The 27,302-nt window shown below is 40.4% G+C and overlaps 1 protein-coding gene across 15 annotated transcripts in view, besides 6 other annotated features; it reads left to right on the top strand.

Annotated features, from left to right (window-relative positions):
• Positions 1-26,154, top strand: part of Evi5 (ecotropic viral integration site 5) — a 130,313-nt gene extending 104,159 nt beyond the window's left edge. For 8 of the 15 annotated variants that reach the window (NM_007964.2, XM_030254128.1, XM_006534780.4 and 5 more), the window contains 2 exons: positions 6,178-6,273; positions 22,492-26,154. In NM_007964.2, coding sequence (NP_031990.2) covers positions 6,178-6,273; positions 22,492-22,803 — 408 coding nt within the window. In that variant the 3' untranslated portion in view covers positions 22,804-26,154. Of the gene's footprint in view, positions 1-2,974; positions 3,143-6,177; positions 6,274-17,054; positions 17,068-22,491 lie in introns of those variants that run through there. The other 7 variants (XM_006534779.3, XM_011249407.3, XM_006534777.4 and 4 more) reach the window with 5 other exon arrangements.
• Positions 11,440-11,889: an enhancer, noted in NCBI's record as "pGL2proGfi1-35kb construct fragment". NCBI's record gives its function as "enhancer in transgenic E11.5 dorsal aorta and fetal liver, and in stably transfected MOLT4 cells" and the evidence as "EXISTENCE:reporter gene assay evidence [ECO:0000049][PMID:20516218, PMID:24244860]".
• Positions 11,487-11,661: a protein binding site, noted in NCBI's record as "-35 kb enhancer region spanning three Scl/Tal1 motifs". NCBI's record gives the evidence for it as "EXISTENCE:chromatin immunoprecipitation evidence [ECO:0000226][PMID:20516218, PMID:19346495]".
• Positions 11,507-11,643: a protein binding site, noted in NCBI's record as "-35 kb enhancer region spanning three GATA motifs". NCBI's record gives the evidence for it as "EXISTENCE:chromatin immunoprecipitation evidence [ECO:0000226][PMID:20516218]".
• Positions 11,558-11,563: a protein binding site, noted in NCBI's record as "Meis1 binding motif". NCBI's record gives the evidence for it as "EXISTENCE:chromatin immunoprecipitation evidence [ECO:0000226][PMID:20516218]".
• Positions 11,606-11,663: a protein binding site, noted in NCBI's record as "-35 kb enhancer region spanning two Runx1 motifs". NCBI's record gives the evidence for it as "EXISTENCE:chromatin immunoprecipitation evidence [ECO:0000226][PMID:20516218]".
• Positions 11,620-11,624: a protein binding site, noted in NCBI's record as "Ets binding motif". NCBI's record gives the evidence for it as "EXISTENCE:chromatin immunoprecipitation evidence [ECO:0000226][PMID:20516218]".
• Positions 26,155-27,302: the final 1,148 nt, after the last annotated feature.

Below are 27,302 nucleotides of genomic sequence, written 5' to 3'. Positions count from 1 at the left end.
CAGTTACTAACAAAAACTTGAGGAATTCTAGAGTATTCTTTTTAATAAGCTAACAGAAAATCAACTTAAATTGGCTTAAGTAATAAAGATTTATTTACCCTTATAACTGAGAAGTCAAGAGATAGAGTGGGCTGCAGGAGTCTTTGATTTGAAATCCCAATTGCAGTTAACCATGGTTCTGTAGGCTCTGCCTTCTTAGTCATTTTAGCCTCTAGAGGCGTTCCTGTGGTGCTGAGGTGGCCAGCAGCTGAGCTTTGTATCTGTGTGCTATAGTGTCTCCCTCATCCACAGTCACATGCAATTAGAAGTAAAACTCTGCTTGTCGCAGCATAGCAATGTTCAGATTGGTTAATTTTGGAGCAATTTGGGTTTCGGACTTTTTTTTTTTTAATTACGGGTACTTAGCTTGTATGATCATTAATAAGCTGTATAAACTAAGACGTTAACTTCTTTAGTGTGTCTCAGTTGTTGTTATTTTTAATAGATTCTGAAGCTTGAACACAGGTCCTTGTGCAGTGCAAGCACTCAGCACTAAGTGGCTAGCCCCAGAATCTATTTCAGAGCAGGCTGTTATACATCTCTGTAACATTTGAAGAAGATTCTATGATCTTCACCTGTTCCCATTATGTAGTGTAAGTGGGATTGGCATTATGTCCTGACCCAGAAGGTTGGCTGTTAGAGTCTAGACCAGACAAGATCATCACGTGTAGTTTGCAGTGATTGCTCAAATAGTGTGATTTTCAAATTTTTTGATGCAAGTTTTGGACTATCTTCTTATTCTGGGCATTTGATACAGGTTGGATATCTCCAATCTGAAAATCTAAAATAAACGGTTTTGAAGCTGGCACAGTACAACAAATGGAATGTTCTATGCATAACCTACAAATCTCAATCAATGTAAATGCATTAAACATTCATTGAGAAGTATTTTCAGCATATGTGAATGAGTGTATAAGGTACTTGTGAGCTGGGTGTGGTGATTTACTCTGTAATCCTAGCACTTAGGAAACTGAGGCAGGAGATCACAAACACAAGGCATGGGCTTCAATAGTCTGCTTAACTTAGCAAGAACCATCTCAAAAGGGAAAACAAAAGTAGGCTGGGAACATAATAGCTCAGTGGGAGAGCACTCTCTCCCATATAAGGCCAGTGGGAGAGCACCCTCTCCCATGTAAGGCCATAGGGAGAGCACCCTCTCCCATGTAAGGCCAGTGGGAGAGCACCCTCTCCCATGTAAGGCCATAGGGAGAGCACCCTCTCCCATGTAAGGCCAGTGGAAGAGCACCCTCTCCCATGTAAGGCCATAGGGAGAGCACCCTCTCCCATGTAAGGCCAGTGGGAGAGCACCCTCTCCCATGTAAGGCCATAGGGAGAGCACCCTCTCCCATGTAAGGCCAGTGGGAGAGCACCCTCTCCCATGTAAAGTCATAGGGAGAGCACCCTCTCCCATGTAAGGCCAGTGGGAGAGCACCATCTCCCATGTAAAGTCATAGGGAGAACACCCTCTCCCATGTAAGGCCAGTGGCATAGGAGCAAATCAAAGTGCAAAAATTTTAAATACATAAATAAATTTCATGTTGTGACTTGTGTTTTGCCTCAAAGATGTCTCATTATGTGTATGTAAATATTTCAAAAATAAATACAGAACACTTCTGGTTACAAAAATTTTAAAGAGGGTATAGCTTAATCTCTATAGCTTTTCATATTAAATTCCCAGGAAAATATAATAAAAGTAGCATTTACTACTGGAACAAGATGTAGATTTTTATTTATTTCTGTGTGTATGTGCTGGGGAGCTAACCCAAGGCTTCTTCCCAGATGGTAAATAACTGTTGTGTCCTGAGTTGTGTTAAACTCCCAGCTGTCTACAAATGTAGACAGTGAAAACACTGTAATTAACACACCTAAGTCACTGTCCTTATTCTGTAATGTTGCATTATCAGATATTCGTCTGTTATTTTAGCCTTCTTACTTTTTGATGCATTTCAAAATAAGTTATATTATTCTTTGCTCCTGAACACTTAAGCACACATATTGTTAGCAAAGTGATTTTTGACCTTTTGGTTAAAAGCTTTATACATACAGGATCTTCAGCTTTTTTTGTTTTTGTTTCTGTTTTTGTTTTTTGAGACAGGGTTTCTCTGTGTAGCCCTGGCTGTCCTGGAACTCACTTTGTAGACCAGGCTGGCCTGGAACTCAGAAATCCGCCTGCCTCTGCCTCCCAAGTTGCTGGGATTAAAGGCGTGCCCCACCACTCTTCAGTTTAAGGCTTAATTCAAATCCTGACATAGATGCTGTCATGGTAAAGCTAATGGGGTGTGTGTGTGCATCTGTGCCTGTTAGAACCACTACTTCACCCTCTGAAGCTTCATTTATGATATGACATGAGGTGCACGTGCAAGGTCTCCTTGGTGAATTATATAGAGTGTTGATGCACTGAGCCTCTTTCTTCACCAATTATTTTGACTTAGTAAACCAGTGAGCTGGCAATCTGTTGTTATCAGCTAGACCAAAAGAAAACCTCAAGAATGCAAGTCTCTGGTAAATTTATTAGTGTAGCTGACATTTCCCACTTTCTTATCAGAAACAAACATATGACACTACTTGAAATTAGGAAGCCATAAAAATACTTAGAAAAATCTTAAACATTAGATAATTGAATGAACTAACTGTTTAAGAAGTGATATGATGTTAATGTGTAATTCTTAGAATAAGTAGGTCTTTAATATATTTTACATTGTGAATTCTGCTTTTATACTGAAAGACTTCAGTATAAAAAGCCTAAAAGACTTTTAGTAAAAAGCCTAAAAGTAGTATTTAAATGAAAGTCTGTTTGCACAACATAAAAAATCAAAATTTTGTACAAGGTCATTTATACATTTCTCATTAAATAGCATTTAGGATATTTCTGACTCTTTGTTTCCACTTTTAAAGTATCATTGATCTCTCCTTATGTTTTTTGTTGTGAGCCTAGCCTTTAATGGCTGAGCATCTCTCCAGTCCTCACTGATCTCTCCTTAAGTGGTGGATTGACTCCAAATACTCGGGCAGAGCCCTTTGACAGCTGTGTGGAGTATGCTGGTGTGCTGCTGGTGTGCTGTTGGTTTGCTGCTGCTGTGCTGCTGGTGTGCTGCTGGTGTGCTGCTGGTGTGCTGTTGGTGTGCTGTTGGTGTGCTGCTGCTGTGCTGTTGGTGTGCTGCTGCTGTGCTGCTGGTGTGCTGCTGCTGTGCTGCTGCTGTGCTGCTGCTGTGCTGCTGGTGTGCTGTTGGTGTGCTGCTGCTGTGCTGTTGCTGTGCTGCTGGTGTGCTGCTGGTGTGCTGTTGGTGTGCTGCTGCTGTGCTGCTGGTGTGCTGCTGCTGTGCTGTTGGTGTGCTGCTGCTGTGCTGCTGCTGTGCTGCTGGTTTGCTGCTGCTGTGCTGCTGGTGTGCTGTTGGTGTGTTGCTGCTGTGCTGTTGGTGTGCTGCTGGTGTGTTGCTGGTATGCTGTTGGTGTGCTGCTGCTGTGCTGTTGGTGTGCTGCTGCTGTGCTGCTGCTGTGCTGCTGGTGTGCTGCCGGTGTGCTGTTGGTGTGCTGTTGGTGTGCTGCTGGTGTGCTGTTGGTGTGCTGCTGGTGTGCTGCTGGTGTGTTGCTGGTGTGCTGTTGGTGTGCTGCTGCTGTGCTGTTGGTGTGCTGCTGCTGTGCTGCTGCTGTGCTGTTGGTGTGCTGCTGCTGTGCTGCTGCTGTGCTGTTGGTGTGTTGCTGGTGTGCTGCCGGTGTGCTGCTGCTGTGCTGTTGGTAGGCGAGAAGGATTCTGAGATAAAAGTAGAGCTGCTTAATTCTTTTCCCTGGATTGACCCTGCATGCGTTAACAGTTTTACTCATTTCCAAGACATCTTTAAATGTAAATATTTTACGTACCATATTCATTTGACTTAATTAAATATAGCATTTTTTTCCTGGAAATTTCTTTTGTCCAGAGAGTACAAATTCAATGAGCATGTTTTTATTTTATTTTAAGTTTTTATTTTGTTATTGTTTGGTTTTGTGGTACTGAGAATTGAACTTAGGACTTCACGTGTACTAGGCCCCACTGAGGTTTGTCTTCAGTCTTTGGTTTTTTTTTGTTCATTTGTTGGGAGTTTTGTTGGTTTTGGGGGGAAGTTCACACACATTTTGGATGGCTTTTTTTTTTTTTTTTGTTAAAATATTTCCATCTTTTTAATTTAAAAGTTGTTTTAGATTTGCTTATTTTTATTTTATGAGTGTCTTGCCTGCCGGTGTGTATGTAGACCACATGTTTGTGTGCTGCCTATGATGATCAGATTCCCTGGAACTGGAGTCACAGGTGGTTGTAAGCCACAATGTGAGTGTTAAGAACTGAACCTCAGTCCTCTGCAAGAAAAAGCGCTCTTAGCCAGCGAGTCATGCCTGTATCCCTCCATCTTTTTACTGGGATGCTTCAGATATCCTCGTTTTCATCAGTGCTGTCTGTCCTCAAAAAAAAAATCAACCGCGCTAGCAAGTTAATTTTAGCCAAACCCACTTTCAAACATCTTTGGGCTTAGTTGTTTTAAACAGACTGACTGATGCCTGTCTCGCCTGAATAGTTTCTCCATTGCAAGTGTCCCCCTTAGGAGAGAGTGGATAAAATTAGTGGATAATTTAAGGTTCCCGCTCCTTTTCCAGCCTCTCAAACCTAAGGTCTTTCTGTGGTTGTTGCCTTCTTCCCCACAGTCTAAGAGCTTATCTTGGGTTAATCATCTTAAATTTGTGTTGAACTTAATGTCAGCTTGTACCTTCCTAGTGAGTTTATGTCTTATTTAATCAGGATTATAAACATGACAGGATATGAGAATTACACACACGCACAGCAGAAGGTTGCAGAAGACATCCAGTGAGTGACTGTTATCAAATTAGTCTCCTGTGGATGGACAGTGGCCTACTCCAGAGCAGTGGCATCATCTTCTCCTCCTCAGAGCGCACCCTCTGCTCTTCACAGCCTGCGCTCATTGAGGTCTCCCTTTCTTACTTTGCTGTTCTTGTTTTGTGCCTTTGAAATTCTTAAAAAATGGAACAATGATTAGCCACTGTTCAAAGTAAGGCTGTCCTCTTTTGGTCTCAGGAGTGACTTAGTACTTTGAGCCTGTAGATAACAGCTTCTAAACAATGAAAGCATTAGTACACGGCTTCCTAATTATAAACATTTTGGAGTATTTTAAACTGTTTTCACTCTTTAAGGAGCCCATTGTCTAAGAGTTCACTTTTCATGATATGAGACAACTGGCCAGTCTTGGTGGCACATAGCTTTAATCCCAGCTCTGGGGACACAGGAGCAGGCGGATCTTGACTTTGAGGCTATCCTCAAAGTCAACTCTAGGCACCTGGGGGATCTGCAGTGAGAAGAAAGGAAAAGGCAGCTCCTCCCCTAATAGCTGTAGCCTTGGAAAAATGGACCCTTCTCTTCCCAGGAGCACCCTTTAAAGACTTATTTTACTTGTTTGTAAGATTCAGTTGAGTGCATGTGCGTCTGTGTGGGATATGCACATGTGACTACAGTAGCCTGAAGAGTATGGAGTGTCAGGCATGTCAGATCCCCTGGGCTGACCTAGCAGGCCGTTGTTGACAAGGACGCTGGTGGTTGAACTGGTCTTTTTCAAGAGCAGTGCATGCTCAGAACTGCTGAGCCATCTCTTCAGCCCCTGCAGCATTTTAAAAATCAGCTATATCTAGGATTCTCAATGTATATCCTGAGCAAATTTAACAGGAGCATCACAGTTAATTATCTCTTTCTAGAGTTGGAGAACTTTTTCTGATTCTGATTTCAGGTATAACTTGAACTCCAGTTGGGTGTTTTTGATTAGGCACTGGCTTTTATAGTTGGTAGAAAACCAACTGCCTAAGAAAACAATTATATAAATGGCCTTGAAATTTGAGGGTAATATTGCCATCAGAGGATCTGTTTGATAATTAATTTTAAGACTTTTTCAAGGGTTATTTTATGTGGTCTGTGGTTTGTCAACACCCATTAGGCATGTATTAGAAATACTCAGTTTAATGCATTTTGAATTCCTTTCCAGTAATAGAATGGATTTGTTCAAAATTTAGCTAACTAAACTGCTGCCCTAGGTCTTAAAATATCTTAGCTCATGATGTAAAAGTTGTCCACTGATTTTCCTTTGTTGTATTGTCACAAAACAGAAAGAAGAGGGCAAGCTCCAAGGACAGCTTAACAGGTCTGACTCTAACCAGTACATTAGGGAACTGAAGGACCAGATAGCAGAGCTGACTCATGAGGTGAGTGATAAATGCTGGTCTTCACATATTTCTTCCTTCCTTCCTCTCTTAATGTCACACGTTATTACTGACCTTTTCATGCTAAATGTTTCTATGAATAAATAATTATCATTAAGAGCACCTTAGAAGATTGCCTTTATAAGCAAAGATTTTTGTGCTCAAATATTAAGATTTTGTCTTCCCTAAGCCTTTAATAATAACTTAAAATGGTCAATCCCCAACATGTATCTTATTTTTTATTGTGATCTGAAAATACTTGGTGGTTGCCCGTGTATATTAAACTTTTCCTTACACCTAACTGACTAGAATTGGTGGGGGAAGTATCTTTTCCCTCTGGCCTCCATTCCCCTTCACAGTGTTCTCACTGAGAATGCAAAAAAGGATACTCGCAAGATATCAGTTAAAGGGATTTCTTAGTATTTGAATGCTTTTTAAACTTGCACCTAGAATCTCTGACATTCAGCCAATGAAATTTGACAGAATTTGAATAGCTCTTAGGCTAATTTAAATTACTTAAACTAATCCCTGTGACAGGAGAGAACCTGTTTATTGGTCCCATTCTTTACTATTCTCTCATACATATTCAGCAATACAGGTAAAACTGTGTCTCTTATTTTGAATCTTAGTAAAGTAATGTTTATTCACAGTAAAGACATTTGACAGGATAGCATAAACTTGATTTGCTATAAAGAACAAAGAAGAAAGGAGACTCCTTGGCCACTAGATGAATCTAAACCTCAAAGGAACAAGTGTGGACATTGCCCTTTCCTGGCCTGACATCCTTCAGTTGAAGGCAGAGTGTTGGTGAAATAACTTCCTGCAGGGAGTTAGTCTAAGTGAATTCCCAGTGAAGAGGAAGCAAAACTGAAAACAAATTGGATAGAGTCACATGTGGGTCACTTCAGTTTTCTTTGTCATAGGAACATTCCTATCAATATTAGTATAAATATTATATGATAGTATCAATAATATATTAGTATTAATTATATTAGAATTATCATAAATAATTAATTAGTACTATAATACTAGTATTATTATACATTGTGATATTTGAAGGAGCAGCTCTTATGTATAATCTTTTTAAAAAATTTATTAGGTATTTTCTTCATTTACATTTCCAATGCTATCCCAAAAGTCCCCCATACCCTCCCCCTCACTCCCCTACCCACCCACTCCCACTTCTTGGCCCTGGCATTCCCCTGTACTGAGGCATATAAAGTTTGTAAGACCAATGGGTCTCTCTTTCCAATGATGGCCGACTAGGCCATCTTCTGATACATATGCAGCTAGAGACACAAGCTCCGGGGGGTACTAGTTAGTTCATATTGTTGTTCCACCTATAGGGTTGCAGATCCCTTTAGCTCCTTGGGTAGTTTCTCTAGCTCCTCCATTGGGGGCCCTGTGATCCATCCAATAGCTGACTGTAAGCATCCACTTCTGTGTTTGCTAGGCCCCGGCATAGCCTCACAAGAGACAGCTATATCTGGGTCCTTTCAGCAAAATCTTGCTAGTGTATGCAATGGTGTCAGCGTTAGGAGGCTGATTATGGGATGGATCCCGGGTATGGCAGTCTCTAGATGGTCCATCCTTTCGTCTCAGCTCCAAATTTGTCTCTGTAATTCCTTCCATGGGTGTTTTGTTCCCAATTCTAAGAAAGGGCAAAGTGTCCACTTTGGCCTTCGTTCTTCTTGAGTTTCATGTGTTTTACAAATTGTATCTTATATCTTGGGTATTCTAAGTTTCTGGGCTAATATCCACTTATCAGTGAGTACATATCATGTGAGTTCTTTTGTGATTGGGTTACCTCACTCAGGATGATATCCTCCAGGTCCATCCATTTGCCTAGAAATTTCATAAATTCATTCTTTATAATAGATGAGTAGTACTCCATTGTGTAAATGTACCACATTTTCTGTATCCATTCCTCTGTTGAGGGACATCTGGGTTCTTTCCAGCTTCTGGCTATTATAAGTAAGGCTGCTATGAACACAGTGGGGCATGTGACCTTGTTATATGTTAGAGCATCTTTTGGGTATATGCCCAGGAGTGGTATAGCTGGGCCCCCAGGTATTACTATGTCCAATTTTCTGAGGAACTGTCAGACTGATTTCTAGAGAGGTTGTACCAGCTTGCAATCCTACCATCAATGGAGGAAGGAGTGTTCCTCTTTTTCCACATCCTCGCCAGTATCTGCTATCACCTGAGTTTTTGTTCTTAGCCATTCTGATTGGTGTGAGGTGGAATCTCAGGGTTGTTTTGATTTGCACTTCCCTGATGGCTAAGGATGTTGAACATTTCTTTAGGTGCCTCTCGGCCATTTGAGGTTCCTCAGTTGAGAATTCTTTGTTTAGCTGTGTACCCCATTGTTTAATAGGGTAATTTGGTCCTCTTGAGTCTAACTTTTTGAGTTCTTTGTATATATTGGATATTAGCCCTCTATTGGATGTAGTATTGGTAAAGATCGTTTCTCAATCTGCCTGTTGCTATTTTGTCCTATTGACAGTGTCCTTTGCCTTACAGTTTTATGAAGTCCCATTTGTCTTTAGTTGATCTTAGAACCTGAGTCATTGGTGTTCTGTTAGGAAAATTTCCCCTGTGCTGATGTGTTCAAGGCTTTTCCCCACTTTCTCTTCTATTAGATTCATTGTATCTGGTTTTATGTAGAGGTTCTTGATCCACTTTGACTTGAGCTTTGTACTAGGAGATAAGAATGAATCAGTTTCCGTTCTTCTACTTGCTGACTGCCACTTGAACCAGCACCATTTGTTGAAAATGCAGTCTTTTTTCCACTGAATGGTTTTGGTTTCTTTGGTGACCATAGGTGTGTGGGTTTAATTCTGTGTCTTCAATTCTATTCCATTGATCTACCTGCCTCTCTCTGTACCGATACCATGCCATTTTTATCACTATTCTTTGTAGTAGAGCTTGAGGTCAGGGATGGTGATACCCATAGAAGTTCTTTTATTGTTGAGAATAGTGTTCATTATCCTGGGTTTTTTGTTATCCGAAATGAATTTGAGAATTACTCTTTTTATCTCTGTGAAGAATTGAGTTGGAATTTTGATGGGGATTGCATTGAATCTGTAGATTGCTTTTAGTAAGATGGCCATTTTTACTATGTTAATCTTGCCGATCCATAAGCATGGGAGATCTTTCCATCTTCTGAGGTCTTCTTTGATTTCTTTCTTCAGAGACTTGAAGTTCTTGTCATATAGATCTTTCACTTGCTTGGTTAGAGTCACACCAAGATATATTTTATATTACTTGTGACTATTGTGAAGGGTGTTATTTCCCTAATTTCTTTCTCAGTCCATTTATCCTTTGAGTAGAGAGGAAGGCTACTAAGTTGTTTGAGTTAGCTTTATATCCAGTTACTTTGCTGAAGTTGTTTATCAGCTGTAGGAGTTCTCTTGTGGAATTTTTGGAGTCACTTAAGCATACTGACATATCATCTGCAAATAGTGATATCTTCTTCCTTTTTAATTTGTATCCCTTTGACCTCCTTTTGTTTTCTAATTGCTCTAACTAGAACTTCGAGTACTATATTGAATAGATTGGGAGAGAGTGAGCAGCCTTGTCTGGTCCCTGCTTTTTTAATAAGAAGTTGTTTTATTTGTACTGATGGCTGCTAATGAAGTTAATGATAACTCTTGAATTCTATGACCATTTTAATGTTTTAAATTAATATGTAAGTTATAAGTTGGGATTTGTTTTTACAGTAGAAAAAAACTAGTTTTCCCAATGTAGCAGCTTCTGATTAGGAAATATACCCTTAAAATAACCTACTTTTCAGTGAATCAATGTACCAAGCAGGGGCTCACACCAGCCTCAGAGCAAGCAGGCTTTTTTGTGTGTCTAAACAGTGCCCTGAACAGAGTGAACAATCATGTTTGTACACCTGTGAAAGTTACCTTGAGATCCTTAAATATCTACTGTGGATTATAAATCTTATAACATACACACACATATACACATACAATTATATTGTACCAAATGTAATTTTTTCCTCAGGTGAAAACTCATGGTTTAATAATGTCTTATATTTAAAAGCTGGTTATTCCTATTCTTTGCCTCACTTCTGCTTTTTCCCTTTGACTATTATGCCAGTTTTTCCAGACATATCGTTAAAGCAGAGAGAAGGAAGATATTTGGTTCTCATGAATTATTTGATTTATTTGTTTTTTAACAGCAGTTCAGGATCGATCGATCGATCGATCGATCGATCTATCTATCTATCTATCTATCTATCTATCTATCTATCTATCTATGTGAGGAGGGGGTTTGTTTTAGTTTAGTTTTTGTTCCAAGCTGTGCATGGCTTTTTTCTCCATTGTTCTAGAGATGATTAGAGAACTCATCTTGTGTTTTAGGTTTGTCTTTGACACTGATCCTGAGACCTTAAAATGCCAGCTCATTTTATATATTCATCCAGTTAGCGAACATTAGGACCTGATTTTGGAACCCAACATCCATGTTATAGAAAAACAAAACAAAACAGGTGTGGTTATGTACTCTGAGGGTAGAGACAGGTGTGTTTCTGTTGCGTGTTGGCCTCCAGCCAACCTCCAGGTTCAGAGCCAGATCTTCTCTCAAAGGACTAAGGTAGAGGTGATAAAGCAACACTGATGTCCTCTTCTGGCCTCTTTGCGCGTGTGGTACCCCACACCCCATACACACCCCTCCACTCTGCGACTGCCTGTGCTGTATACGAGAGGAGGAGTAGAAAACAGCCAGGGGAAGGACAGCATGGCATGTTTCAGGTAGAGAGGCATGTATGCGAGAGGATTGCTAGGGCAAGTGCTCACAGCAGAGACCAGGAGGACTACGGAAGCAGTCAGAGATCAGAGTGAGGCCCTGAGACCAGGCCAGGATGGCATGGCTCCTTGTTTTTCCTTTAGATCAAATGTGTTAGACCAGGCTGGCCTTGAACTAGGGAGACCTGCAGGCCTTTGCTCCTCCAGTACTAGGATTAAAGGCATGCACCTCCACACCTAGCAAGCAACTTAATTTTTATGTTACTTTTAAAAAATAAATAATACAGTGCTAGCTTTTTTTTGTTCCCCAAAAAATAGGAACATTTGCTGAGTATCAGTTAAAGGAGCTTTGGTTAAAAATGAACTACTGGCTCTCAGATTTACTAAAGCGCAAAGTTTTTAACTATGACTAGAGGTTTTTAAGGCAGTGAATCATGTGCTTTTCATAAACAGTATCTCACAGATGCAGTTGGACACGAGATAATCAGATTTTCTCTCCCCACAAACAGAACAGCTGGAAATGTCTACCAGTGTACGTGTCACAGACTCTGCTGTTCTGCTGCCTGTCTGATTTAAGTTGTGGTCAGTGTGAGGAACCTGTGAGGTGATAAGATAGCATTCATGAGGTCATGTGGTTTGCAAGTACCCAATCTTCACTGAGCAGCCTGCACGTCTCAAGACAAAGAGGAGTAGGATGCTGACCTAGCCAGGGGTCTGTGCTCCCTGGCCAGGGGGAGGGGTGCTACGAGTTTTAAAGTTATGTTATCAGGAGCTGCAGCGCCTGAAAATAAATGAGCACTGCAAGTCATTCATGGGCCTCCTTCACCCTCAGCTCCTCAGCCTCCAGCACTCGGTTCTAGTGTAGCATGTTTTTCTGTTTCAAGTGAAGCTGAAGGAGGTAGCCATCACTTATTTTTCTTTTCGAATGATTTTTTTTCATTCATGCATTAACTTGTTTATTTACTTTACATCCCAATCATTTATTTTTTATTGTAGAAAAAACTGCTTGTAGAAGGATTATATAATGGGTTAGGGATTTTTTTATCAGTTAGAAATTTTTTTCCAAGTACACAATTACTTATTTTTAGCCTGTCAGTATCTCTTTTTGAATCATACACAAGTTTGAGGCCAGCCTGGTCTACAGAGTGAGTTCCAGGACAGCCAGGGCTACTCAGAGAAACCCTGTCTCAAAAAACCAACTAACCAACCCAAAAAAAAAAAAAAAAAAAAAAAATATATATATATATATATACACACACACACACATACATACACACACACAAAAGCTTTCAGTTTCAGTATAAAAAGATGAATAATTCATTTATTATAAGCAAGTGAAGGATATCAGTTGGGCGGTGGTGGTTCACACTTTAACCCAGCGCTAGCTCAGGAGTCAGAGGCAGATGGAGCTCTTTGAGTGTGAGGCCAACTGGTCAACATAGTGAGTTCTAGAATAGCTAGAGCTACACAGAGAAACTCTGTCTCGACTCCCTTCCCCTAAAAAAAAATACTTCAGTAGAGTATTTGCTAAAATAATCTACAAATGGCCAATAACCACAAGAAAAAAAAGTTCAGCATCATTAACCATCAAAGAAATGCAAATCAAAACTACAGTAAGTTTCTGTTTTATACTAACCAGGAACATATAAGGATATAATTAAAATTGACAAAGATGTGGAGAAATCTGAACTCTGTACATGGTAAGTGGGAAGAGAAAATGATACAAATACTGGAAGATAATGCTTCATTTTCTCAAATTGCTAACCATACTTACCATCTTGCCTGGAAGTTCCACTTTTGTCTTTATACCCAAGAAAAATGAAATGTCTACACTGAGACATGTGCATGAATATTTATAACAATTTTTTGCAGTACCCAGAAAATAAAACCAGTCCAGATATCTGTCAGCTGATAAGTGGAGAGGTGCAGCATGTCATACAATGGAAGGGGCTAGGTAACAGAAGAATATAATACTGATGTGCACTGTAGCACAGACCAGAGTGTAAGAACTCAGTCACAGAGGGCCACACACACTCAGTGATGCCACTTACATAAGAAGCACAGAATAGGAAGATCTGTAGAGACAGCCACAGATTAGTGGTTACCTGGAGTTGAGGAGAAGGTGGCAGGCAGCCAGGGCATGGATGGCAGCTGAGAGTATGCAGTGTGTGTGTTTATTTGGGTGATGACAGTATCCTCAGATTGTGTGTGGAGATCTTTGTGCAGCTCTATGGCCATGAGAAAACCTGTTCAAACATGTGGGCTGCTGTGTCTCTGTACCCCTACCTGCTTTTTTTTCCTTTATTTTGAGACAAAGTTTCACTATGTAACCAAGGCTGGCCTCTAATTTAAATTCTCCCTCCCAAGTTCTTGGATTATAGTGTATGTGCCAGTACATCTACTGACTCAATAGCCATATTTGAAAATTGATATTATTTGCCTTTTGAAAATTCCCAGAGTTGTATGAATGGAACTTATTAAAGTGTTTAAAGGTACTTTGTACATAGATATTATTTGTACATCTTTTGAGAATGTATTCATAACTATATCAAGTATCTTGAGTGTTCTGGTACCTTGAAAAGTTCAAGACGACTGTCACTGACCTACTAAAAGAGACCATGACAATTAGCAATGAGCAGTTGTAATGTGTCAGACTCAGACTTGGATCTTGCTTTTCTGTTAACATTGTTTACCATCCCTCGTTCAGTTTTATTTGTGGCTAGTTAGGTTGTTTGTGGCTGCCTAAACAGATTAGTAGAGGACTTGCAACACTGCCAGGTGACTCCCTAGCTGTGTTAGTATGGGCAAATTTCTTGTCCCTCAGTTGCCTTGTTGGAATTAGTGGTGGAAATTGAAGTCACACCAGAAAGGCACTTCAGACAATGCCAAGGATTAATATGTCCCCGTCAAGTCAGTAGACCATAAAAGAAGTGTATGTTAAGATGATTAAGTAACTGCAATGGCATGACTTGCTGCTCTATGGTTCATGAAGCTTTTTCACTCCTTGGCGTAAACTGAGATTCTTCATAGTTTATTCCCTGCTTCTCTCCTTTTATCTCACAAGACCTAGATCCAGCCACACAAAATTCTTTTAGTTTCTCAACACGTAAAGTGCTCTCAGGCCTGTCTCTCACCATGTCACCTATACTTGAATTTCTCCTTGAACACCTGCTTATCCTTAAAGACCCGGCTCAGCCTTGTCCTTCAGCATCCTCCCTCCTGGACAGTGCCCGGCTTCTCCTGTGGACTTTTTGTGCCCTGGTGTGATACTCCAACATCAGATGCAGTCTCTTCTGCCTGACACAAGGTCTCTGATGGCAGGAGCCTTGCTTGTTTTGTTCTCCTTCAGTTTGCCAGCATCTGGTGCACTGTTTGTGGGTACACATTGGCTTGATCTGATTGATAAAAGCCCATCATATAGCTCCAGCAATTCCTGTTAACATAATTCAGTCCAGTCAGAAGAGAAAGACTTCATGAGGTCATCTTGCTAACAGTCTGAGGGTTTTTTTAATGCTTCATCTAAAGGTTAAATCAAATGAAATATTCATAGTGCTTTGATCTAGCCTTAAAAGTGCAGACTGAAACAAGTGTGAAGTGATTTATTTCCTGTGAGTGGTCATACATTTACATAGAACCTCATACATGCCTAACCTCATCGCCACTGACATTACACAGCTGTCTAAATATTGCTAATGGTTTCAATTGTGTGAAGATCCATCAGCTGCCAGGAAGAAGACCTTCAGCAGTAGTCTCTCTTTGCTTACCCACAGGACTGTGTAGAGCTTCCTTAGTGTGACAGTCTGTAGATGGCTCCCTCCCTTCTACTCTGGACGGGATCAGGTTCTCCAATTCCAAACTTTCTGCCTTTCACATGTTGGTACACAGATCTTCCCTGCTTCTGAATGTGAATTAACCATTGTTTTCAGTGTTTTTAAATGACTTACCTAATGCTGTGCTTGCTTGCTTGCTTCCTTCCTTCCTTCCTTCCTTCCTTCCTTCCTTCCTTCCTTCCTTCCTTCCTTCCTTCCTTCCTTTCTTTCTTTCTTTCTTTCTTTCTTTCTTTCTTTCTTTCTTTCTTTCTTTCTTTCTTTCAAGTTACTAGTGTTTCAGTGAAGTGTCTCAGTATTTTAACCTAGACAATTTCTTAAGTATTGCATCTTAGGATTTTGGATTTTGGCATACAGTGATTAAGAAGTCCCGATCTCCAGATGATCACTTTTATTGGTTTCCTATTTGAGTATTCTGGAAATCTTTTGGTTTGGGTGCTTGTTTCTAGTTTTAATCTCTGTTGTGTTTATAATACAGTTTTTTGGTTTGGTTTGGTTTTTTTGTTTGTTTTGTTTTGTTTTGTTTTTTGAGACAGGGTTTCTCTGTATATCCCTGGCTGTCCTGGAACTCACTCTGTAGACCAGGCTAGACTCAAATTCAGAAATCCACCTGCCTCTGCCTTCCGAGTGTTGGGAGTAAAGGCATGCGCCACCACGCCCGGCACAGTTTTTTAAAAGAAGCTGATAATTAAGAAAAATTTGGGGCCTGGCTGTATGTACGTTATAATTTACAATTCCTGTGCCTAGGAGATCAGGGTAATCCTCAGCTTGGCAGGTGAAAAAAAGAAAGAAAATATATCATGCAATTACCTATTTTCATTTGTTTTCAATTCTGAAATCTGGAAAAAGCTATTAAAGTATTAAGTATTCTATAGAGAATCCAACAAAATAGATGTGTAGAACTTAGCTGCACGTGTGACTGTCCATGTGACTATCATGCTTGATGCCCGCTTTCCTATATGAAGCATAATGTATAGCTAGTTATTGGTGTTGAGTATTGCTACACAAATGTTATTCAGCTTAAAAAGATCTGTGCTTTACAGACACTGATACACAAAGGCAAATGTACAGATGGAGCTCTGCAATCTGATATGACTCAACCTTGGAAACTTACTGCAACTGTTTGCTGCTCACATGACTCACTTCAATAGTTCAGACCTTGTCTAGGAGTGATCAAAGTTCATTTGGTTAGGGGTTTTTTTGGTATGCGGATGGCTTTTTCCACTTTGTTGTGGATTGATTGTCTTTCAAAATACCCAGTGCTCTTTCCTCATTTTTAAATCTCAGAATGTGGAACTTGTCTGGACCATGCAATCTCTGCTCACACATGGAGAAGTTAGTTTAACTTGAATAATATACATCATTATCTATAAAATGCCATATAAATGTTTTTATTAATATCTTACTAATTGTGAGAATTACTTTGTTTAGATGTCAAAATTGGAAAAATGCCATTCATGTCTCTTTAAAATCAAGTAAAAATGAACTCTAGTTCTTGATAAGTTAATGATATTCTAGAATGTGCCGTAAAAAATGCAAACACAGAGAGAACATGTTATCTCCCTTGACTCCGGGGGCACTTGCCCAGGTTACCGGATTTTCTCAGCACAGATTTCTCTGCTACTTAGTATTGGTCTCTATCTAGAAGCTTCAAAACTCTGAAATTAGGTCAATTGTTTGTTTTACAAAGAAATTTAGCATACTGTGGCTTAGTTTCTAGAGTAGACTGATGGTAGTTCTAAAATACTTACATGTACTTAAAATCTCTGCAGATTCTTCCTATTCGAAAATTTTAGTGCCAATCTTAATGTGAAATAGTTGTAGTTGTTGCTACTAGCTTTTGGTGTTTGAGTTTTCACTATCATGCAGTTAGAAACTCTGCTGCTTCCTGTCAAAGCCTAACTAAATTCATCAGACTATGAACATAACAGTTTCCTGTTTTCTTATTAACTATACAGCATTTTGTGCCTTATTCTTTGTGCGTTATAGATCTCATTACCCTCCTTTGTCAGTGCCAAATTGTTGGGGTTTCCATGCTCACAGAGAAAGCCTGAGTTCTGATTTCTCTGTGTTAGTGCAGGACTAAGGTTTTATTAATTTTTAAAGTTGTGATAAATGTGTCCAGTATCTTAAATGTTGTTTATATACATTCTTCATGTTCTTACTTCTACTCTGTTTCTTCACGCATAACATGATGAAGTAGTGCACATCAGGTAAGAAGCAGCGCCCTCCCTCCTGCCCCGCTCCCCGTGTGTTTCCGTCTGTCTGATTGCTGATATTTGCATCTAACATGGAAATGGGTGGCATGAATGTGCTCAGGGCCTGTCCAAAATTCTACCAGCTTTTTAACGTAGTTCACGTCTTACTGAATCAGAATGCTAAATTATTCAAAACTGATTTTAAAATCATCCCTGTAGTCCAAGGACTAAAGATAGAGATAAAATATATGTCTAGTAACAAATGTTTTGTGCTTTTCTGGAAAGCTTCCGTAGAATGTAAAACTCCAGCATCAGACCTGTCTATGTTCTCAACCATGGACAAGGACCTGGGTTCAGAACCCAATGACTGAATGAATAAATGAATTCTTTTGTTTTTTTGGTTGAGATAGGGTTTCATTTTATTGCCCAGGCTGGGGTTACAGGTCTGTGCCACTGCACTTGGCTAGTAAGTTGGTTTTGTTTGTTATTTTATAAGTTGGGTTGCATGTAAGCAGTGCTTTTTTTGCTTTTATCACTGTCAAGGATCAACTTGCGAGGCAGCTCTGAATCACATTTGAGTATGTGGGAGTTTTTTATATTTTTATTCTACATGTATGACTGCTCTGCCTGCATATATGTGTGCCTGCATATATGTGCATATATGTGTGACATTATGTGCATGTCTTATGGCCATGGAGGCCAAGAGAGGATGTTGGATCCCCTGAAACTGAAATTACAAATGATTATAAGCTACCATGTGGGTGCTGAGAACCAAACCCAGGACCTCTACAAGAACAGCAAGTGTTCTTAACCACTGAGCCATCTCTCCAGCCCCCTCTATTTCTTGAGACAGGGTCTCTAATGGGGCATGTCTCCACCCTCTCCTTGTGATAGGGCTGTAGCTGTGTTCCACCACATCAACTTTTAATGCATGCTAGGACATGAGCTCAGAGCCTTGCACTTGTGTAACAAGCAGTTTACCTACTGACCCATCTCTATAGGCCCCAGGGCTGTGCTTTCAGTAAAGACACGCAATGTGCCTGGTGCTGTGGTACATATTTGACTCTCAGCAGCTGAGAAGAGGAGGGAGGAAGACCAGCTTAAGATCATCTTCAGCTGCAGGCACTAGTCAGTTAAAGGACCAGGTAGTAAACATGAAGGCGAACCAGAAGTGAAATTTCCAGGCAGTGCTAAGGGTATGAACTCTTACCACCTTTCTGGCTCATAGCTTAAACATGGAAGTCAAAGTTCTTAAGAATGGTGTGACCCTTGTGCTGGATTTTATGCTTCTTAATGTACATCTTAAAGAACTGACCAGGCACCTCTGAGAGCTGTGTGCTCAGAAGTATTGTAGTTTCTTAGAATGGGGGGAGGGTGCAGGGTGTAGGAGAGAAATTTCCCATCAGGAGGATTGTTTAAGCAGATCATGGTGCATGTCTAAAAGAGGCACCACTCAACCATCAAAGATGGTGAGACTAAGAAGTATGGAGGTGAACCACCAGGTGGGAAGAAGGCTGTAAGGCTAGTCACATATTGACCAGTAAGCTTAGACTTATCTGAAAAGATTTTATAAATGTTAATATTTGTCTTAGGATTATAGGCTGTGGAATTGCTTTGTTTTCTAGCTTGCCTTTAGTTGATATGTTATTTATATAATAAGTTTATAATAAAACTAAAGGCATAATGAAGGCAGTGTTGGCAGTTACCTGGCAGCTTCTTTTTATGTAGAGCATGTCCTCACAAGAATGAAATGACTGTAAGTATACATATCTGTAGGTGTGTAGTTGTCGGTATACATATCTGTAGGTGTGTAGTTGTTGGTATACATATCTGTAGGTATGTAGTTGTCCATCCCCTCTGTTGTTTTGTCCTGCTCCTCTTAGATGTTGAATTTATACCTCTGGTAATATTTGACTGTTTCAGTTTTAAGACTGAGGAATAAGCACAGGTTCAAGCCAGGCAGGTCTCAGCAAGGGGGGAGTGGACACAAACTCTCACCCCAACCAAGAAACAACCTAACATCGACACCCACTTGCAAAGGAAAAATTCATTTTCTCCATTGGGTCTATTAACCACACTTAAGGGCAGGATCCATGCCTAGCAGTAAATAGCCAACACAGAAGAACTCAATGGTGGTTTTGTCTCACTTGCTTTGTTTGGGCTTTCTATGTCTTACTGATCTTTTGCTTGTTTATTATGGTTTCTGATTTTGTGTTTTTATAGTGTGTGTGTACATGCATGTGCGAGTGTGTGAGTATGTGAACGTGTGAGCATGTGAGTGCATGAGCCTGTGGGTGTGTGGTGTGTGTGTGTGGGTGTGTTTCTTATGTTTTCTCTCTCTTTCTAATTCTGGTTTGTTTGCTTTTTTTGTTTGCCTGTTTGTTTTCTAGAGGAAGAAGAGATGGAGCTGGGTGGGTGGGAAGAGGTTGGGGAGAGGAAGCCATGATCAGAAGATACTTTATAAAAAATTCAATTGAAAAAGACTGAGGAGTCAAAAAACAAATAGGAAGTTGGCTTGGACATGTTAACCCTGATCTTCTTTGTACGATAATCTACCTGAGACTCTTCTCTTGGTGTGTCTCAAGACTCTATAAAAGGCTCCTTGACTTATAATGTGAGTCATGATTCCTTTATTTCCATAGCAAATCTCCCTTGTTCTTTCTCTCTCCTCACTTCTCCCCAGCTTCTTAGTGAATCTCAGAAGTACTTCAAAGGACAGTGGGAACTTTAAAACATATATCTGATTTCACCTAGGAATTTCACAATTAAGGAATTTGTGTTGTTTAGTATCATATGAATACATGTTTATATTTGTTCAGGAATTAATAAAGGCAGTAAGTCTCCAAGTAGTTTGCTTAGACTATGTGAACTTTTCAAGACACACAGAGCCAGATGTTGTGGTTCAGCCTCTGAATCTCAGTATTTGGGGTGGTTAAGGCAGGAAGGTCACAAGTTCAAGACCACCTGAGCAACATAGATTATTCTGTAAGACTAGAAACACAAAGGGAACACATTGTTGGAACAGCAGTGTTTAATTTGTGTGTCAGGGGTCATTTAGTTTGACATTAATTTCCAAACTCTGCCTGTGTCCACAAAGGAGACAACTATACAAAACAGCTAGTTTAAAAAGAATGTTCCTGCCAAGCAGTGGTGGCTCACGCCTTTAATCCCAACACTTGGGAAGCAGAGGCAGGTGGATTTCTGAGTTTGAGGCCAGCCTGGTCTACTAAGTGAGTTCCAGGACAGCCAGGGCTATATAGAGAAACTCTTGTCTTGAACTCCACCCCCCCCCCCCCAAAAAAAAGAATGCTCCCAGGGCCCAACTGGGGGAAGGGATGCATTGGCTCACAGCAACCTGTGTGTACCCACTGGGGTCAAGACAAGGCAGGCACTCATTGTCTGGAAGATAAAAGTCCTGACACTGAGTTTGTTCTCACGGACTCAGCCCCACTGCGTTTAAACAGAGATCTGCCACAGAGACATTCGTTTTCTTGCATTCTCCTGTCACTCAGGGTTAAGCCAAAGACTCCTTGTGCATTATTCCTCCCTCATTGTTCAGTGTCCTCCCTCCAATGTCCTCCATCCTTGTGTAGTAGACCAGAGTCCTCCCTCATTGTACAGCAGACCAGTGCTCTCCCTCCTCTCAATATCTCAGACTCTCATGAGACTTACGAGGAAAACACAGATTCCAAGATTTCTGTCCATTACATGGGAGAGGTCTTTTCCCCCCCAATTAACTCCTGAAAGTCACACAGATCTTCCTCATCACAACCCAGCATGCCCACTCCTTAGTCCAAGACATAGGTAAGGTGTGGCTTCAGTCTTACAACATCTTCTCTTACCTTTCTTTGTTTCTTCACAAAACCAAAAAATTCCTCTGCTTTGTTCTATCAGCAGCTCTAAAAGAGACTTTAGCCATCACTTGATGCTGAGAAACTGTGTCTTCAAGCCATAGATAATTTTCTGTCCTTGCATCATCTGATAAAGGCTACAGTATGTTTATTATGGTTAGAGCAAAGGGAAACCACAGCTTTCCAAACAATTGACAAGTTGTGGTTCTCTGCCCCTCCCCTGTAACAGCAGGAAAAAGGAAGACACGTGTCCCATAATATTTCCTCAGAAGGATCTGGGGAAGAAAAGAGAAAGGAAGAGATTAACTGACTGAACTCAGCACTCAGAGCTATAAATCATGTGTTGCAATATGGCGAAGGGATATTGCATCAGAGCATGGCGGTTATAGTTAAGCTCTGGCTCTCAGGGCCCAGCTTCTTACACCATTCTGTGTTTTCGCTGAAGATGCAGTGCTGAGTCTAGGGTCCCTTGCTGTGCCAAGGGACCGCATGCTACTTTAGTTTCACTGTCTCTCAGTATAATTTTCTTCTCTTGCTGTAGGACAGGGACATTTCTTTGTAGCTGAAGGAATGCCTGAGTCAGATAATTGCCTTACTGAACTATGTATCCCTTGTTCCAGTTGTTACAAGCAAGCAAGGAATTGCTAAAACGTCTTCACTTCTTCCTGGAAGTCTTGTCAGGAAAGCCGGGAGGCTGCTGGCAAGGTTATAATGGCTTTTCTCTCAGAACCGTTAGTTTTGAAAGTGTTTGTAACATTTCCTGTCTGTTTCACGCTGCCTTTATCTCAAGATTTGAAAGATAGTGACTAGGAGCTTGTCACTGAGAACAGGGATAGAGGTTGATAGGAATGAAGAATGTAGGAACCTGAAGTGTGTCTTAGCATATCTTTTAATCCTCAACATAGGTGATAGCTAATTAAAAATTTTTTTTTCTTTTCTGTTCTTAATTCCACTTTTTTTAAATAGGGGAAATAGGCACAGTATATAGGACATCGATTTGTGTGTGCTAGTGAGACCCCCAACCAACTTATCTACTTCACCAGTTCCAAGACTCAGGAATTCAGTGATTTCTGATTCATTTTCTCATTGATAACTATTTATAATTTATAATTAAGGTGGCATGCTTTGGAGATGTTGTGTGTTATAGTGAAGAGTACGTTCATACTTCCTAGGCATGCAGCTAATATTTGCAGATGAGTTCATAGGCTGTCTGTGATTTACCTCAGAATAACCCAGGGATAAGGATGGTATAATTTATAATGCAGCCCGACTGCCTGTGATGTGTGCAAATCAGGTGATGCGTGTATGGAGTTCATATTATCTTTAGCACAGTAAAGTTATAGTTGAAATTAAAACTATTAGCCTTGAAATCTCACTAGGTTTCTCTCAAGTTTATTTCTTAATCTAGAAATGAGAATAATACAATCTAGTAACAGGGCTGTTAGAATGAGTCTCGTCCCATTACCTAGCATTTCTATAAGTAAAAAGACGAAGGCATTGCCTTCCTTGAATCCGAATCCCTCCTTTCCCTGGGTGGCCATGTGCCTTGGCTTGAGTACATCTGATAACCTGGACTTTGTTCTCACAGCTCAGATGCCTAAAAGGCCAGCGGGACTTCTCCAGCCGACCTCCTTTTGATGGAATCCACATTGTCAGCCATCTAATAGGAGACGATGAATTGTTCCACTCATCGGATGAAGATTTTATAGATAGTTCCTTACAGGAAAGTGCCATTGGTTTTCCTTTGCACAGAAAATCTGGCCCAATGTCTCTGAATCCTGCTTTGGCAGATGGCAGTGAGAGCGAAGCAGAAGACGGTATGCTGGGACCTCAGGAGAGTGACCCTGAGGCTCCACAGAAGCAGCCCCCACAGAGAGAGTCCTACTCAACTACCGTGTGACCGTCACTGTGACAGCCGGAGTCTTGAGGGCAGCAGTGTTACAGGAGAAGAGCTGGAGCCATCCCTTGTCCTGTACATATGTCTGTTTACAGTCTTACCTGACTGTCTTTGCCAAATGCTCACTGAATTTCCATTGCCACAGTAGACTGAAGTATGCTAATTGGTAAATGGGGTTCTAACAGTATTACTGAATATAAATTTTTCCTATTTAGAAAATACTGCTATGTCTAAATGTGAGAATTGTTTAAAAATTGAGGACTATGGGAAATTGGATTCTTTTTAAACAAAACTGCTCTTGTGCAATATTTTATGCTCATTGAACAAACTGTACATTTGTGTTTATTAGTTTCCAAGTCAGCTGCCTGTAGACGTGTGACCAGCACAGAGATGTGATTTATCCTGTGCTTGGCATGTCTGTTTCTTCACTAAAATTCAGTTCTGTTAGTGGCCATTGGAGACTGTCACACAAACACCTTTTCTTTGTATAATTTCTAAACACAAAGTAATTGTCTGTTCTGAAAGTTTTTTGTTTTAGTTTCTAAGTTTTATGTGTATTATATTTCTGTGTGTTAGTCAGAATAGTAGCAGGTTAGCTACAGATATATTATTTGTACATATTTATAAATCTACCACCCAACACCTCTTACTTACATGAGTAGCAAACATTGACTAGGACTGCCTTCAGCATTCCAACAGAACTTGTGTAAAATAACAGGTTAAAAGACAACTCAATACAGATCAGACACTACTGGCTTAGCAGCTGTAGTAACTTGCAGATTCATAACTGATTGCTGTCCAAACACTACTGATGAAGCCCTTTACTCCATCTGTAACTAATAATATAAGTTCCACGATTAAAGAGGTTATAGCACATGCTACTTCTTGCTAATCTATTTAATATAATTTAGCACTAGAATAAAGTCCAAGATGCACACAAATATATCTGAAAAGAATGTTGTGAGTATTGTATTAAATCCTTCAGCTTCTAACCGACAGGTAAAGCCATAAAAACCCTTTACTCAGTTGTTTCCTTGTGTTCAGACTTTTTCTCTAGAAAGCCGAGTGCCTGTTAGTTGTGAATTGAGAAAGGACACTCAACCTGTGGAGAGGCGGCAGGCTGCTGCTGACTGGATGCCTCCACACTCTTTTGTTAGCAGCCTAGGAAAAGAAGAGCCATAGTGGGAAATAGAACTTAGTACATTTATGGAATTACATTCTTAGACAGAATGTTTTATACATGAAGAAAAATGTTTTATGAAATGGAGTAGAAGAAGCAAAAGTAGTTTTCATTCTATGACTGTGTGATGCCTTATGCTGCATTGTGGGCTGGGCTGTCCCAGGGAGACTGTGCCCAAGCTACTCTCTTGCTTGACAGACAAGATTGGAAATGCCTTCTGTGTCCAGAGCACCCGCTAAATTCTTGTATTTAATTTACCTGTGATCACAAGCTAGTTATTTGAGGTATTAATTAAATCTTCTCAAAAGGCCTCACTAATGAGCTTTTTAGCTCCCTGCTCTCTGGCAATACAATAAGTCTTATTTAAATATGTCTGCAGAGACTCTTCTGTAGAGATGGAAATTCACGAGCATGGAGTCAAGTCTCTCAGTGAGAGTGGGTCCTGCTCTGAGAGTGACAGCACTGCCAGGGTCGAGTCCCTTCGGGTTCTCCTGTGTGGCTCTGTACTCTTAGTTCAGGAGGTTGTCGTAGCCCAGCAAAGTGAGATGACTTGTATCTCTGTTCTTTATCTCGATTCCACATTAGGAAACATGAATGGGGCTAGCAGTACAGCTCGAAAGTTAGAATGCTTACTTAAAATGCCCATGGCCCTGTGTCCAATCCCAGAACCACCAAAAGACAAACAAAGACAGAGAACAACCTAATACTCTTTCTGGTTTGAAATAGGTGTAAAATAACCTTGGTAATTAGATTTTAATTCATTGATGCTCTTTTGGTTTGTACAGGGGAAAGCTAGAAGCGTTTAGGTTTTTGAGTCAAGTCAGGTGCAGGGGGGCATGCCTACATCAGCTACTCTGGAAGCTGAGGCAGGAAGACTGCTTGAGTACAAGACCAGCCTGGGTAATATCAAAAAAATATTTTTTAAAATTTACATGCACCTGAGAGAAATATAAAATCTTTATGGATATCAGGGTCCTATAGGATACTATGCTCTGATCTGACTCCATTTCACTCAAACTAATATTAAGAATCTGTTTAGGACTTTAAGGTGTTGGACTGTGGTCTAATGATGAATTTTTACTTCATCTGATATTTTTGTGTTTTTCAAATGGTATCTATTCACACCCTAAGACTTGAAGGATGTTCTAGGCAGAAAATGAGTGGATGACAGAGGACAGAAAACTTTGCTGTCTTGGGATAGTGACTTTCCTTCTCTTGTTTCTGCCCAGGTGACACACTAAAGGAGAGCCCAGACATTAGGATCCAAAAAGCAGTTCAACAAACTTTTTTTTTCAGTACTGGGGGTGGAACCCAGGGCCTTACACAGTGGGTAAGCTCTCTACTGCTGTGCCACACCCAGAGTCTGACTTCTTTAAAATCAATGCATAAATTTTTTTATGGAGAACGAGGCCAAAGAGATTGTTTTATCAACTTCTACTCTGGTTTCTTGCTGTTTGAATTTTTTGTTTTGGTTTGTTTTTATTTTGCTTGACCAGTTGTCAGCCAGTCAGCCTTTGCTGGTTGATGGAAACATCATAGTCCAGCTAACTGGCCATTTATGTTGAGAACAAGAGAAAAAGCCTTTTCCAGCCCTGAGCACAATGCAGCTTGTGAATTTCCAGGCAGTGCCTTTGATTGAAAATAATGTCTACTGCTTTTGAAGCATATTATTCCTGGCATCATAAGAAGTCATTTGGTTCCTTATACACCATTTGCATAATGCACTGTAATATTCAGTTTTTAAAAGTTAAGGATATCAATTATGTTTTGGTAAGCTTTTCATGGCCAGCATGGATATTGCACAATACCAAGACATCGATGGCCAACATTTGTAGAATCCGTAACTTAACTTACTAAAGTAATGAGTTTTAGCTTGAAAGTTATTGCTGCTCTAGATTAGCAAACAATTTTTAATTAATTTCTTATTAATTCTGAAATTAATTAAAATTTCTTATTGGCAATAGGGTAGATGCTATTTAACATCCAACTTTTACATCTGTGGGTCTACATACCCCTTCCCTCCAGAGAAGAGCTGACATGGTAATCCATTGGACATGCAAAGTTACAAGCGTATTTCATTGTCCTGCGGGGTTTTCTTCATTGTAACACTGTATAACCTAAAATGTCTACTTGTGCCTTTGCTTTAAATAATTAAAGTTTCTCATTTTACAAGATTTTATGTCCTTAGATTATTAACTTTAAGAGTGAGGGGCACCAGAATCCTATTATGGACATTTGGCCACAGAGAGGATTGGTACTGCTAGGGTTTCTGTCCCTCAGTGGGATGTCATGTCCACCTGCTCCACGCACAGAGTGCCAAGCAGTCTGCATGCAGTTTAAGTTATCGAAGGCATCATCAGTGAATTCAGTAATACATTCAGATCTGTGTGATTTAGGTATCATATGGAGGCTACTGCATGTTAGTTCAGAACTGGGTGCACTGGTGGCACTCATGAAGACTCACAAGACATTTTCCAGAGGTATCCTCCAGGCTCCTCTGCCTTGGAACTGTTTGGATGTTTGCAGTAGCCACGGCCTCTACCCACTAGATGCCAGCAGCACACAGGCCTTCAATCGAGGCAGGGTATCTCCAGGTATGGAGGAAGGAGGAATCATTTAGTGAAGTTCTTAGGGAATGGGTGCTGACTGGGTACAAACTTGTCAAGGATCCATGAGAAAAGGACAGAACTTCTTCTTCCTCTGTAGTGTGAGGCTCAGAGGAACAGCAAAGTCTTCCTCTGGATCCAAGTGTGGATGTTGATAGTGTATAGAGAAAATGTCCACCATAGCTTTGTTCCCTGGGTGTTTATGGCCTTAGATGGTTTCCCTGAAGAAACTGCTTCTACCCAGATTAGCTAAGCCTGTTCTCTTGATCCATCTGTATATCAGAGACCCTGCCTTCTTTATCTGTATACAATAACCACACCTTATTCACTGTATGCAACAACTCTGCCTCTCAGCTCAATTGTGTAATACACATGGGAGATTCCTAGGTGCTGGGGTTTCTCTATCAGAGAGCCTGGTCCCTCTGGCTCCAGATTTTCTGTTTTTGCCTCTTTCTTCACCCCCTCACCAGTCAGGTCTATACCTGGAGTCATACAAAGGGTGTGTCATCCAGAAACTCACAAGGAGTACAGAGGATAGAAGTGACTCCATGGTTGAGAAATGCTTGGAAATTTAGAAGCATAAGAAGAAAGTCACTAGAGTTAAATAGAATATAGATACTTCTCCAAGACACAGGGAAAATTGGGATCAATTTGCAGTAGTTGGGCAAAGAGGGAAAATATGAATGTCGACAGGTACTGTTTCACATCCGTCAGGG

The sequence above is a fragment of the Mus musculus genome, chromosome 5, assembly GCF_000001635.26.
Source record: "Mus musculus strain C57BL/6J chromosome 5, GRCm38.p6 C57BL/6J".
Taxonomy (NCBI): domain Eukaryota; kingdom Metazoa; phylum Chordata; class Mammalia; order Rodentia; family Muridae; genus Mus; species Mus musculus.
This window is presented reverse-complemented; position numbering and strand designations above follow the sequence as displayed.